We start from the raw sequence: 12,779 nt of genomic DNA on the forward strand, positions 1-12,779 counted from the left end.
GCCTTGCAATTTATGGTGCCTTCCTAGCACCACCTGAGTCCCCCAGAAATATTCCGCTCATTGTTCCAAGGTCTGTTAAGTTCCCACTCCGTGAGAGTTCTTAAAAGCTTCCTGTGCATTGAGCCTGAGGAGAAAGGTCACGCTCTTCCACACAGGTGCATTTTTGCTGCCAGTTTCTCTTGTCCCAAACTATATAACCCACTCTTCCTAAGACAGTGTTTTTCCAGGATCTATAACTGGCACATTCTTGAAGAGCAGAGCACACTGGAGATCAGTATGTGACTGGACTACCTCCTGGCGCCTGCTTGGGCAACCTCTGCGGTTACCTGAACCCCTTAATTTGTAGCAGCCATAAGAAACTCTGGCATTCAAAACTATGCAAAAGCAGCAGCCACTCTGGAAAGATGACGTAGGTTCCTTCCGGACATTATTTTCTGTTCTACATGCTTTGGCCATTGTTAAAGTCTTACTGAGGCATTTCTGGTGGTGTTTGACATAGCATTCATTCATTGTATAAATCATGTATTTCGTACCTCACAAGTACCATCTGGAGCTTCTGAGCCCGGTGTTCAGTACCACTGCATTGATTGGACTCAAATCCTATTTCCAAGAGTTCCTCAGTAACCACAAGAGTGCCTCAGAGTTTCTCTAGAGAAGCTGAGAACAAGTAAAGGGCTGTATGACATCTCAGTATAAAGTTCTAGTGCTTCCCTCCAGGCCCTTCCCTGTACCCCACTGGAAGCATCCTGGGACACACAACATGAAGTAAGCAACGATCAAAAACAGGTGCAGAGAATATTCCAAATGTTTATTATGTATTAAAAATACCGCAAATAAGCCATACAGTTCATTTCACAGTAACCTGAACAACATTGTTCAAGAACTTGATAAGTCCACAAAGAACAGTGCAGTTCCAACAGTGACAAGTTACCTTAATGCTGTGGGTCCCTCTTTCTTTGCCAGGAATTCTTTCCTGTTTACAATGGGAACAACACTAGATATGGTTCACTATCATGGTTTACCTAGGAAAACTCCCTTTCACCTGTGCCGTTCCCACAATCACACCACTTCTGGAAGGTCCTATTTCTAGGAATTCTTCTAACATAACCAGGGATCTGGCTAGTACAGGCTGAGGTGGGCACGATGCACACAACCCATTTCCAAGGCATCAGTGTGCAGACTCCTCTACCAAATCTTTGGATAAGCTCAAAAGTAAATTTGAAAAGGAGGGATTTTTAAAATCCTTTCCATAAAAGAGAGAAAACCAAGAAAGCTCCATGACAAAATGTGTTTTTTAAGTAAACATCTAGATAAGTATGACACTTCTTCACTCTCAACCAATTCCTAGAAGGATCCTTTGCTACCAGTGTCTCAGGCAGGCACCCCACGACAATAATGGTGACAAGAATCAGGCACCCAGCCCTGAATATGTAACAAGAGTTCAGGTCACTGTCAGCTGTATGAAAACTTGGAAATGTATACACCTTAGAATCAATTCTGCTGATTTCATGGTGATTTTCCCCCTTGTGTGTTTTGGAGTGTACGATTACTGTTAGCATGCTTGATAAACGCAAGAGGCGCAGTTTTAGTCCTTCTCTTTCCTTATTCAAATATGTGACCATTTTTACAGAAAAACCTGTATCACAGACAAATTAGGCCCTTCCAGGAAAGACACAGCTTCATCATGTAAATAGCCCAAAGATGTGACAAAAATATTACTGTACCCTCTTGAAACTAATCCCATCCTTCGGATGTCCCTTCTGAGCACTGGTCTACTACACCAGCAGCTAAAGACACTCAGAAAGAAGCCCATGATCACGAATGATGAATCTCTCCAGCCAGGTGGTGGAACACCTCTCTTGGGTCTTAGCCCCAAGCAATGCCACTTACCTCAAACTTTCCCTTCAGGGAGTTCAGCTAATCCCTTGTTAGCTCCTCGGTACCAATTAAGGACTCGTGGAAAATCTACTACAGCTCAACCAACACCAGGTAAACTGACCACACAGCTGAGTCCCAAACTGCAACAAAGGATGAGTTGCTTCAAATCCACATCTAAGTTTACTGGTTTAAACAGTTTAAGACAGGGGTGTAGCTTTGTTAATTTATTTCTTAAACCAAAACATATCAGTAAAATCCTCGCTGTGTAAGGCAGTACACTTTTCATACCGGAACAGCTGTGGGCATTCTGTGTGGGATATCTAGTGTCATAGTGTCAAACACCTTCATGCCATTAAATACATGCCTGTGCTAACAAGGCTGTAGTGCCTTAGTTACACCACTACAGTTACAGTGGTGTCACTTTATAGAGAAGATGAGCCCTCAGAAATTCAATGCCCACCTAAACTCACACCTTCTTAAAACAAAATTAAAAAAAAAAAACCCCACAATAAAAACACTACACAAAAGAGAAATAAAGAAATAAGCAGAACTGTCTCTATTATTAAAGTATTCTTATTCTCTTTGGAGGTATCAAATTGGTTTTAAAAAGAGTAAAAAAACGGGGCATATAAAAGCTATTCTCCTTAATTCGTTATTTGCACAAGGAGCACTGCTGCCTAAACTTTTTCATGTATTTTTTCTACTTTCACAAACAACCTTTCCAGATCATTCCTCAAGTCATCTACTGAGCTCTTCACAGACTCCAAGTTGTTCTCATTATTTTCAATTTTCACTGAGTAGGAGACTAAACTATCCACTGCAGTTCTTATCATTTTCAAATCAGAATCAACCTGGCTGACAGAAGATCTCAGTTCATCCACAGAGCCTTCCACAGAAGAAATTTTTTCAAGATAGCCTTGAGAATGTGCTTGACCCGTCTGAAGATTTCCTTGATCCAATAAAGTACTAATTTGGTTCTGGACATCCTGAAGAGCACCGGAGGATGGCAGATCACCAATGCTTCTCTTCAAGTTTTCCATCTCATTGTACAGCAAGGTCTGTGACTCTCGAAGATTTTTCAGAGTGTCTGTGACTGAAGTGATGTCCATATTTGAGACCCCCTGGAAAGCAGCAATGCTTTGTTCTAGGGTACTGAGCTTATTCTTGTACTCTGCCTCCTTAGAAAGGAAAGATTCCAACCTCTCACTATTTTGAGAAGCAACAAAATTTAGAGACTCCAGCCTGTCTTCTATGTGCCTCAGTCGAGACTCTAGCCCTTCACTGTTCTTCCCAAAAGTTTCTAATGCTTTTCTGAAGAGTTCACTTTCTTCCCATTTGTTGAGGTCAGATCTAACTTGCAGTAAATCTTCACTGAGTCTTTTAATGTCACTAGGGAGCTGCATAATAGAATCCTCAGCTCTTAGAACTTTCTCTTGTAAAGCTTTTAATGAAAGGTGTTCAGTGTCCGCAGCCTCTTTGAATTTCTCATGTTCTTGTTTGAGGTTGACTAGCTCTTTCACTTCAGTATACACATCCGACTCCATGGATTCCATTGTACTCTTCAAAGTCTCGATGTCCTTTTCTTTGATTTTTATGGATGCCTGCATCTCATCAAAAGCATCTTTTAGCACCTTAATGTCATGTTTATATACATCTGCCTCTTCCAGTGAATCAATCTTTGCTTTCATATTGCTGATTTCATCTTGGCTCCTCTGCTGGACTTCAGTGAATACAGCAATGTTATCATTTATAGACTTGGTTAGCTCCGTTAGTCTCTCTTCCACTGTGTTTTCCAGAGATGTGAAGTCTCGTTCCCTTGCATCCTTCACCATGTGGATGCCATCAGACAAGTCTTTCAAAATTTCATTTTGTAGCTTCTGAAGCACTTCGCTGATCCGGTTTATTTCACTCTCCCCTTGTTTAATAGCCTTCTCTGCAACCTCCTGCTTCTGCTGAGCAATTTTCATCACGGATTCAAATCCTCCACAAGTGGCTTGAAGGGAGCGCACCTAGAACAGAAATCCACATGGTTAATACAATTTCATCCTTATCTACATCCTTACCCTTTGTGTGTAAAATACTTATGGCCCTTGTTACCATATGAAATTATCACCTTGCAATCCTTCATGCCCCCTGCCTGAGGTGACCCTATGGCGCACACATACGAGTGGCACAAAAAGCCCATCATCTAGAGCCCTACAGTTCTATAGATACAGACATTTTCTACTGAGGATTCTTGGCCTCACTAACCTACTACAGATGACCCAGGAAATCCATGCTTGTGAAAATCAATGTCAAGTTTGCATCCAGACTCCTGAGCCACCCCTCCTCTATACACAGATTCCTGCTTCTATGGGCCACAAGTCTCTAAAGAAGGAAAGGAGGAGAGAAAAAAAACAACCTAAGAAACAGCTGGCAGCAGCTCCTGAATACAGAAAATCTGGGATAAGACTTTAGCAGGCAATCATACCCAAAGCCAATTCCTGAACATAAAAGAAGTTTCAAAGTAGACAAAAAAGAGTAACAGGAAAAATCAAGGGGAAAGGGGAGCTGAGAATGGCTGAGGAACGGAGGTCATAGCCATGACATTTTCCTGCTCCTAAACAGCAGTGGAGACACTGATTTTTCTTGTTAACTATTTTTTAAGATTAAGAAAAAAACACAGAAAGGGCTTTAATGTTCTAAATAATTTGCACCTCATCATACCACACACATGCAGACATCCACGTGCTCTTAGTGAACAGGAACACGTGTGTGGACGCAGACAGAGAACAAAGCCATAGCAGCTGCCGAGCGGACTGACTTGCATCTGTCTCAGGTTTAACACAGAAAGTTGTTACCGCTAGATCAGGCATGCTATTAAGCTTCCCAATTACAAACACTACAGTTGTTTCTAGCAGCAGCAAGACAGAAAAGCTGAAGGAGTAAGTGGCCACCACAGTTGTTTACTCTCACATATAAAGGTAAGATCCAGGCACACCAACAGGGAAGCATGCATTACTTAATTTTGAGGCCGAGCAGAATATCATATCTTTAAGACTGTAGAGGAATCCTCCTGTGCGTGCGTGGGTTGTTTTTTTTTAAACTTAGTAAAGCATTGCAAGAAATCCCACTGGCTGCAACAGGAATCCATCACGCAGAAAATACCTCAAGGTCTTGGCAGGATGGCAAGTGCTGAGTAATGCGCGCTGCCTCGCCTCACACTACTGCCTGTGTCTGAGGGGTGCATTAATCAGTCATGCCACATGGGCCGCCATGTTTACCGATTAGATACACAGCTGGAGGGGTGGTTTTATTTTATAAATAGAAGCAAGTATATTTTATATGTTCTTAGAGAGAAATACACAGAGCCTCCTATTCTTTTTTGCCTTTCTCACTGAAGGAGGCCTCTGAACCTAGAGATTCATCTCAAAAGACCTAACAGACTTACTAATTAGAAATTAAGTTATTCACATGTATTTTTGCAAGATTAAATCCCAGGCCAAATCCTCCTTGGTTTTCGTCGAAGTCTACACTGATGAGGACTGAAGACTTTGGCCACAAGACCTGCCCTTGCTCCAACAGATTTCTCACAGTTTGAAGAATACCCATAGAATCATAGAACGGTTTGGGTTCGAAAGGGACCTTAAAGATCATCCAGTTCCAACCTCCCTGCCACGGACAGGGACACCTTCCACTAAACCAGGTTGTTCAAAGCCTTCCTTTTCCCCCCTCTCATGTACAAAGGTTTGTAATGACTTTCCATTCCCTATACTTGTATTCTCTAGAGTTCACATACAAAACTAGAAATGAGCTGGGTGCGGGGAGCAGGCAGTACTGCTGTATGTACTGCAGCAGGGCACCAGCCACTACACTGACTTACCAACCTCATTTGCACTGTCTTAGCTGTCATTTAGATTTTTTCCACACAGACAGCTTTTTCTGTATCACTATAAATGGACTTCAGAAATCTAGAAGAGGAGCACAGGGAAGTTCTCCTCCCCTTCTTACAAGTCAATTTATTTTGCTTTGACATACTCCAACCGAATCCATATTTGAAATCAACCATCTTCAAACGTTAGTCTAAGAAAAGGCATTAGAAATGCCCAGAAGAACTCTCCAGAAGGCCAGAAGGTCTCCGCTGCTGTAGCTTTGACAGAGAGTGATCCAGCCCCTCCAGAATGGAAACACTTTATATCTGCTCCTCCATTGCATTTAGGCAACGCTCATGGTGTAACCTGAAGCTATTCTTCTATATTTCCAGCTGGACCAGCCACTTGAAGATCAGAGAGCTCCAATAAGGTAAAATGGACCAAGGTCTTCAGATAAGACCAGTTTTTAATCTGATCTGTCCTAACCAAGAGCCACCAGGGCCCAAATCTAACTCACTGCACAAGAGAGGTAAAACTCACAACTTCATTGTAACAGTTCATATTCACTACACAGTCAGTTTGTGTGTGCATCTATGCATGAGTTTGCCCGTTTGGTGTTCATGGCTCATAAGATTTGAAATCACAGCCCTTAAAAGGCTGAACATCATAAACAGCTCACAAAAATATGTCCATAGCTAACAAATAAGTCTTCTATAACCGGTCACACTATCTTGCATTCAAACATCAATCAATCTCGGCCTCTCTAAGAACTGTGCTGTGTTAAAGACTAAACTTCCACATCATTTCCTTTCTCCTCCTACTGCTGATGTGTAAAGCAGATGAGTTTATACAACGCTTACTCCCGACAGGAGCGCTCTGCAGTAAAAGACTGAAGAGGAAAGCCAGTTCCACACAGCAGCCTGCGCTGACAACACTCAAAAAATAAAATGTGGGACCCTGCTCTTCTGTAAAGAAATGAAATATAGCCTGGTCCCCTCTCCCTCAAGTACATTCTTCTCTAAAGAGAACACCAAACCACAAGCAAAGTTTTCAAGGGTTACATCAAAACTCTGCATGACTTCTCCCCCTGCCTTTTATTTCTGCACTACTGTAAGTATGTCTAACATCAATCACCTACTACAGGCAGGCAAATAGTTTCAGTTCCCTTTGAAACAAACTGTTTATAACTTTCAGGTATAAAACCTCTCTCCTAGAAAATGTAACTTATATGTTGGATTTTCTGTGACTACATGGAGATGGAGGCAGCAAATTGTTCCCATTCCTACGCTTGGAAGAGCTTACATATTGCACATACATCTGGGTTCTATATTCACATATTGTAATCTCATATCCTGTATGTCCTGCCATTGCAATGTCTTCCTTCACACAAAGACTCTACAAAAATTCTTTAAAACTAGGAAGAAAACCCTTGCTAGATTAAATCACAGTCCATCCATAAGCAAAAAACACTCAGGATTTAAAATCAGCTTCAGAAACAACAGCACAGCTCTGCATTTAAAACCCTTTTCCCCCTCCTAAAAGTCTTCCTTTTCCTCCTTGTAAGGGAGAGGAAACACCAGGACTGATCCTACAAACTCCGCGCATGCAAACCTCCACACTCCCAGGAACGCCACAGAAAGGCTGGAGGATCTCTGCCAGCACCCATCCCACCACTCTGTCCCCCTGCTCCTGGCCTGGGCCCAAACTTGCAGAGAACATGGGGAATCTGTACGACTCGCTGTGCAAAAAGCAGTCAGGCTGAGACAAGAAGTTCCCTTTCTGTGATCTGACTCCATCATAACTTTACACAGTGCTTTCCAACCCATTTATCTAGTCCCTAGATGGGAGCACGATCATATGTTGATGATATAGAATCACAGAATAGTTTGGGTTGGAAAGGACCTCAAAGATCATCTAGTTCCACCCCACTGCCATGAGCAGGGACACCTCCCACAAGACCAGGCCTCCCAAGGCCCCATCCAGCCTGGCCTGGAACACCTGCAGGGATGGGGCAGCCACAGCTTCCCTGGGCAGTTCCAGTGCCTCATCGCCCTCATGGTGAAGAAATTCTTCCTAATGTCTAGTCTACATCTGCCCCTCTGAAGTTTATACCCATCGCCCCTCATCCTATCACCACAGGCCTTTATGAACACTCTCCCCAGCTTTCCTGTAGCCCCTTCAGGTACTGGAAGGTCGCTATAAGGTCTCCTAGGAGCCTTCTCTTCTCCAGGCTGAACAACCCCAACTTTCTCAGCCTCTCCTCGTGTGGGAGACGCTCCAGCCCTCTGATCGTCCTCGTAGCCCTCCTCTGGACCCGTTCCAACACCTCCCTATCCTTCTTATGTTGAGGATTCCAGAAATGCCTTCATATATGCCACTTTTAAAGTTTTCAGGCACCCTAAGTCATATCCGGACGGACAGTGCCACTTGTGAAACTCCAGCTCAGGGGACAGTAAAACCCAAGTGCAAAAAAAAAACCAAAAAGGAGGAGGGAAATGAGCATTTCTCTCGCTCCGGTTGAGCCACTCCCTCGGCCAGCTGCTCCACAGCTCTTCCCCAGCCCCGGGCGGCCACGTCCAGCCCTGCTCCCTCGGCAGGAGCGGCGCTTCGGGCTCGGTTCTGCTCTCGGGGTTGCCGAGGCGGGATGCTGCCACGTCCCGACTGGCGGGGCACCTGCTCCAACGAGGGAGCGGCTCGGCGGCCGCCACCCGGGCCCGACGGGCTATGGAATTACCGCCCGCGGGCTCCCGGCACGGCGGCTCCGCGCTGCCTTACGTAAAACGCCTTGGCGCCCAGCCCCGCACCCGCCGCATCCCTCGCTCGGCCGGGGCCACGTTTGCAGGCCACGTTAGGAGGGTGCCCGGAGTCGGGAGGAAGAGGCGGCGGGGGAAGGGAACGGGACACGTTTGCTTTCCCGCAAGCCGCGCAGCCGCTCCTGGAAGAGGCGACCCCCCCACCCCCCCTCCATCCGCACCGCTTTCCCGCAGCCGATGCTCGCGTCCCCGCCCCCCGCCCGCAGCGCTACCTTCTGCACCACGGCGTCCAGCGTGGCGGCCAGCTCCTGCCGCTGCCTCCCGGAGTCCTCTCTCTCCCGGGCGCTGCGTCCGACCTCCTCCCGCAGCTGCCGCAGCAACCAGCCGCCGGCCACCGCGACGCCCAGCACCACGGCGGCGCCCAGCACCAGCGCCCAGCCCCGCCGGGGCCCCGCGCCGGACCGGCCTCCTCCTCCGCCGCCCCCCGCCCTGCCGCCCCGGCCGTGCGGAGCCGCCGCCGCCGGCGACGACGACGCTGCTTTCTTTGCCGCCGGCTCCTCGGCGCCGGCGGGCGGGCTGCCCCCTTTCGAGCCACGGTGCTTGGCGGCCGACATGGCGGGACGACGCCGCCGCCGTGCGAGCAGCGGGAGAGGGAGGGGAGGAGGGCGGGGGCGCTCCCGCCCCGCCGGCCGCCGCGTACTGGGGGGGGGCGGGCTGTCCGAGCGCTCGGGGGAGCTGCCACGCACACGGGCTCCGTCCCGTTCCCCGTCGTGGTGAGCCAGCAGTGTGCCCAGGTGGCCAAGAAGGCCAATGGCATCTTGGCTTGTATCAGAAACGGCGTGGCCAGCGGGTTCAGGGAGGTTATCCTCCCTCTGTACTCGGCACTGGGGAGACCGCTCCTCGAATCCTGTGTTCAGTTCTGGGCCCCTCACCATAAGAAGGATGTTGAGGCTCTGGAACGAGTCCAGAGAAGAGCGACAAAGCTGGTGAAGGGGCTGGAGAACAGGCCTTATGAGGAGCGGCTGAGAGAGCTGGGGTTGTTTAGCCTGGAGAAGAGGAGGCTGAGGGGAGACCTCATTGCTCTCTACAACTACCTGAAAGGAGGTTGTGGAGAGGAGGGTGCTGGCCTCTTCTCCCAAGTGACAGGGGACAGGACAAGAGGGAATGGCCTCAAGACCCGCCAGGGGAGGTTCAGGCCAGACATCAGGAAAAACTTTTTCACAGAAAGGGTCATTGGGCACTGGAACAGGCTTCCCAGGGAGGTGGTTGATTCACCTTCCCTGGAGGTGTTTAAAGGACGGGTGGACAAGGTGCTGAGTGACATGGTTTAGTGTTTGATAGGAATGGTTGGACTCGATGATCCGGTGGGTCTTTTCCAACCTGGTGATACTATGATTCTATGATTCTGCTGTGCATTGAAATGAATCAGCGGTTTGATGGAGTGCAGGGGAATTATATCTGCTCATCTAGTACAGGATCCAGGTGCAAGGGGACTGGGTGGGCTGGATGCTGCAATTTTAGGGCAAGGTGTGTCTGATTTTTGTAACTGCAGGTTATGATTCTGGAACTGAGTCCTAGTTATTAGGAGAAAGGACTGGGACATATTTTCCTTTAATCTCGGTAGGTTGAAAGGTTCTGGCAGCTTCCATGAGGCACTTGGACCCAGGATTCTGGATACAAGACAGTGTTTAACAAAGTGTCCAATGTGTCACAGTTTGTACTGGAGAATCCTAAAAATATGTTTTAAAAAATCTCCACTTCTTTGTCCCCACACTTATCCATGTTTCAGACAGAACTGAAATTAGAATGGAATGGAACGAATAGTTACAATTGGAAGGGACCTACAATGATCATCTACTCCAACTACCTGACCGGTAAGGCTACTCAGTTTCTAACGCCTCCCTCCTCCTATCCGATAGACATGCTGAGTAGCTAGGGTATCAGGATGGACTCTCAAATGTTTTTGAAAACTGCCTTTCATTTCATCACTAGATGATCAATGAACAAAGTAAGCTGATCCTATTTTGCCCCTTTCTTTCACAATTATTAAGACCAGAGAGGCTTATATGGTAGACTCCTATTACTGTTTCCATCTTGTGTTTTCTCAGAGGGGTTCAAGGCTAGGATCATGCAAAGCAATAATGGATTTAGACCTGGGCTAAAAGCAAACAACTGCTAGACCACTACTAGGGATGGTGGTAGTTTCAAAAGGATTCGTTGTTTGCTTTTTATAAACAATACAATGAAAAGTTCTTGGCAGTTGGTTTCTCCCTCAGACATGTTACCCTTCTGTGTTTTAATGTGTATCTCTCTATCCAAAGCTAGCTTTCAAAAAACCTATATTCATGTTTGTATCTGTTAATATTTGCCCCTATGAAAGATCTGTGTGGGATGAAAGAAAATTCTGTTTGAGACAAAGAATCAGTGAATGAAAAAAAAGCTCTTTCTCTCTCTGCTTTTTCTGTCCCGTATTGTACCACACCTTGATTTACCACCTTTTTCTTGTCACTTTTGGGTGAATTGTATCGTATCCAAGTTCTTGTGGTAAACTGCAGATTGAGGTCTGTTTCATGATTTTTGGCTGTGTTCAAAGGAAAGAGTGGATTTGAATATACCCTGAGGGTTATTTGTGGGTCACTCTGGATTGTCCCAGTCCTGCTGAGCAGGTAGGTGAGGGCTGGGTCGTAAAAGAGGATGCTGAAGTGACTACAGGTTATGGACACCGCAACAGAAATTGGTTGGTTGATGACCCTGGCCTTAACAAGTAACAGAGAGCTTGCATAGGGTCAGGATGTTCTCTTAGATACATCCCAGGGGCAGCTGGGGCAGATATGGTGCAGGGGGAGGCTTGCACTGAAATGAATGAGGAACCCTCTGAATAGTCTGTCCTCCTCAATAGGAAGGGAATAAAAATCTGAAGCGGTAAACAAAGCACCCTGGAAAGGTAAGAATAGTAGTCTCTCCACAGTGAACGTCTAGCCACAGCCTTGGCTGTCTCACACTTTATGATAAGGGGGATCTCAGATTTCTATTTAGGAAGGGCCTAGAAAGGCCAGGATTCCCTAAGTCTCAGGAGTTTAGTTCTGAAGCTGTTTGTTTTGGAGAGTTTGCTCTAAGAACTGAGCCATATAGGTGCTACCAGAGACAATAACCAAGAGGATCATCAGTGTTAAGCATCAAGGGATGTAAATCTGTTTGAGGTAGCAAGGCAACATAGGAAACTGTTATGCCACTTCTCCCTCTCCAGTGCAGCAGTGACAAGGGAGATGTTAGCGATGTACAAGCTGAAGCTTTTTCTCACTAAGGAACCAATACAAATGTATTTCTGACCAAAAGTATCACTCTACTGACAGCTTTTCCTTGTATTTAACACAGTGTGTCAAATTCTTTTTTTGCTCTGTACAGAAGGACAGACCACTAGTGCTGAGGGTAGCCTGCATTAGGAATTTGCTGAGGTGGTAAAGTAGCTAGACGCCATGGACTGATGCGACTGAGGGCTTTACTAATACACTACTTTTTTCAGTAGTTTCGGTATTCTGTTTTGCCTTTGTATGAATTAGAAGATGAATACTTTGGAGGGGAGGAGTAGCAATCCTGTTTGCCTCTCACAAGACTTATTTGTCCTTGGAAGACAGGAAACTTCACAGAAGAACAAGCTGAGAAATCATCCTTACACCTGACTTGTAGACTTTTTGTCTTACCCTTGAGCCTATTATGACATCTGGGGCTGACAGTCTCAGCCAGCCCAGAGACTTAACATCCATCTGTTAGTGCTAAAGCCAGTCTGCTTGGCTCAGTTATTAGGATTAGGGGGAAATATCTTGTGACTTCAAGTTATATTCTTAACTTGGTTGTCATGGGCTGTGGTGTAAACAACAACATGCTTTGCCCTTTCCCTCTCCTCCCACTCTAACCATCAGTTAGCCACATACTGGCAGATTCTCACCCATGGGGGTAGATTCAGCTGCATGTCTTATCCACTCATTAGCTGTGGTCTTGTTTGCTGGTGAAAGTAGTGCATTAGTTGTAGGCTTTATCGTCTTTGCCAGTTTTACTGGTAACAGTAAGGAGAGGTTGTAAACTAACTTGCAGCAAAAGCCAAGCATAAATTCAATTAACAGTATTTCCGTAGTCAAAGGCTGAGAATTCAGGTCAACTTGAGACAGCAGTCAAAATTCCAAATTAGTACCTTATCATGGTTTAACCCCAGCCAGCAGCTAAACACCATGCAGCTGCTCACTCACTGTCCCCAGCAGGATGAGGGGAGAGAATCAGAAGGGTGAAAGTGAGAAAACTC

General features: G+C 46.1%; 1 protein-coding gene across 1 annotated transcript; it reads right to left on the reverse strand.

Annotated features, from left to right (window-relative positions):
• Positions 1 to 787: 787 nt before the first annotated feature.
• Positions 788 to 9,111, reverse strand: CKAP4 (cytoskeleton associated protein 4). Its single transcript, XM_069859793.1, has 2 exons — positions 8,755 to 9,111; positions 788 to 3,887 (listed from the first exon to the last, which is right to left on the reverse strand). Exons 1-2 carry the CDS (start codon positions 9,094 to 9,096, stop codon positions 2,556 to 2,558), a joined length of 1,674 nt encoding a protein of 557 aa, XP_069715894.1. The 5' UTR covers positions 9,097 to 9,111; the 3' UTR covers positions 788 to 2,555.
• Positions 9,112 to 12,779: the final 3,668 nt, after the last annotated feature.

Source organism: Phaenicophaeus curvirostris, chromosome 1, assembly GCF_032191515.1.
Source record: "Phaenicophaeus curvirostris isolate KB17595 chromosome 1, BPBGC_Pcur_1.0, whole genome shotgun sequence".
NCBI lineage: Eukaryota > Metazoa > Chordata > Aves > Cuculiformes > Cuculidae > Phaenicophaeus > Phaenicophaeus curvirostris.

What these genes read in the sequence shown, in the direction of transcription:
- CKAP4 (XM_069859793.1), bottom strand. Translation starts at nt 9,096, where the DNA reads ATGTCGGCCGCCAAGCACCGTGGCTCGAAAGGGGGCAGCCCGCCCGCC. An exon ending in TGGACGCCGTGGTGCAGAAG is followed by an intron (nt 3,888 to 8,754) that starts GTAGCGCTGCGG and finishes TTTCTGTTCTAG; the next exon opens with GTGCGCTCCCTTCAAGCCAC.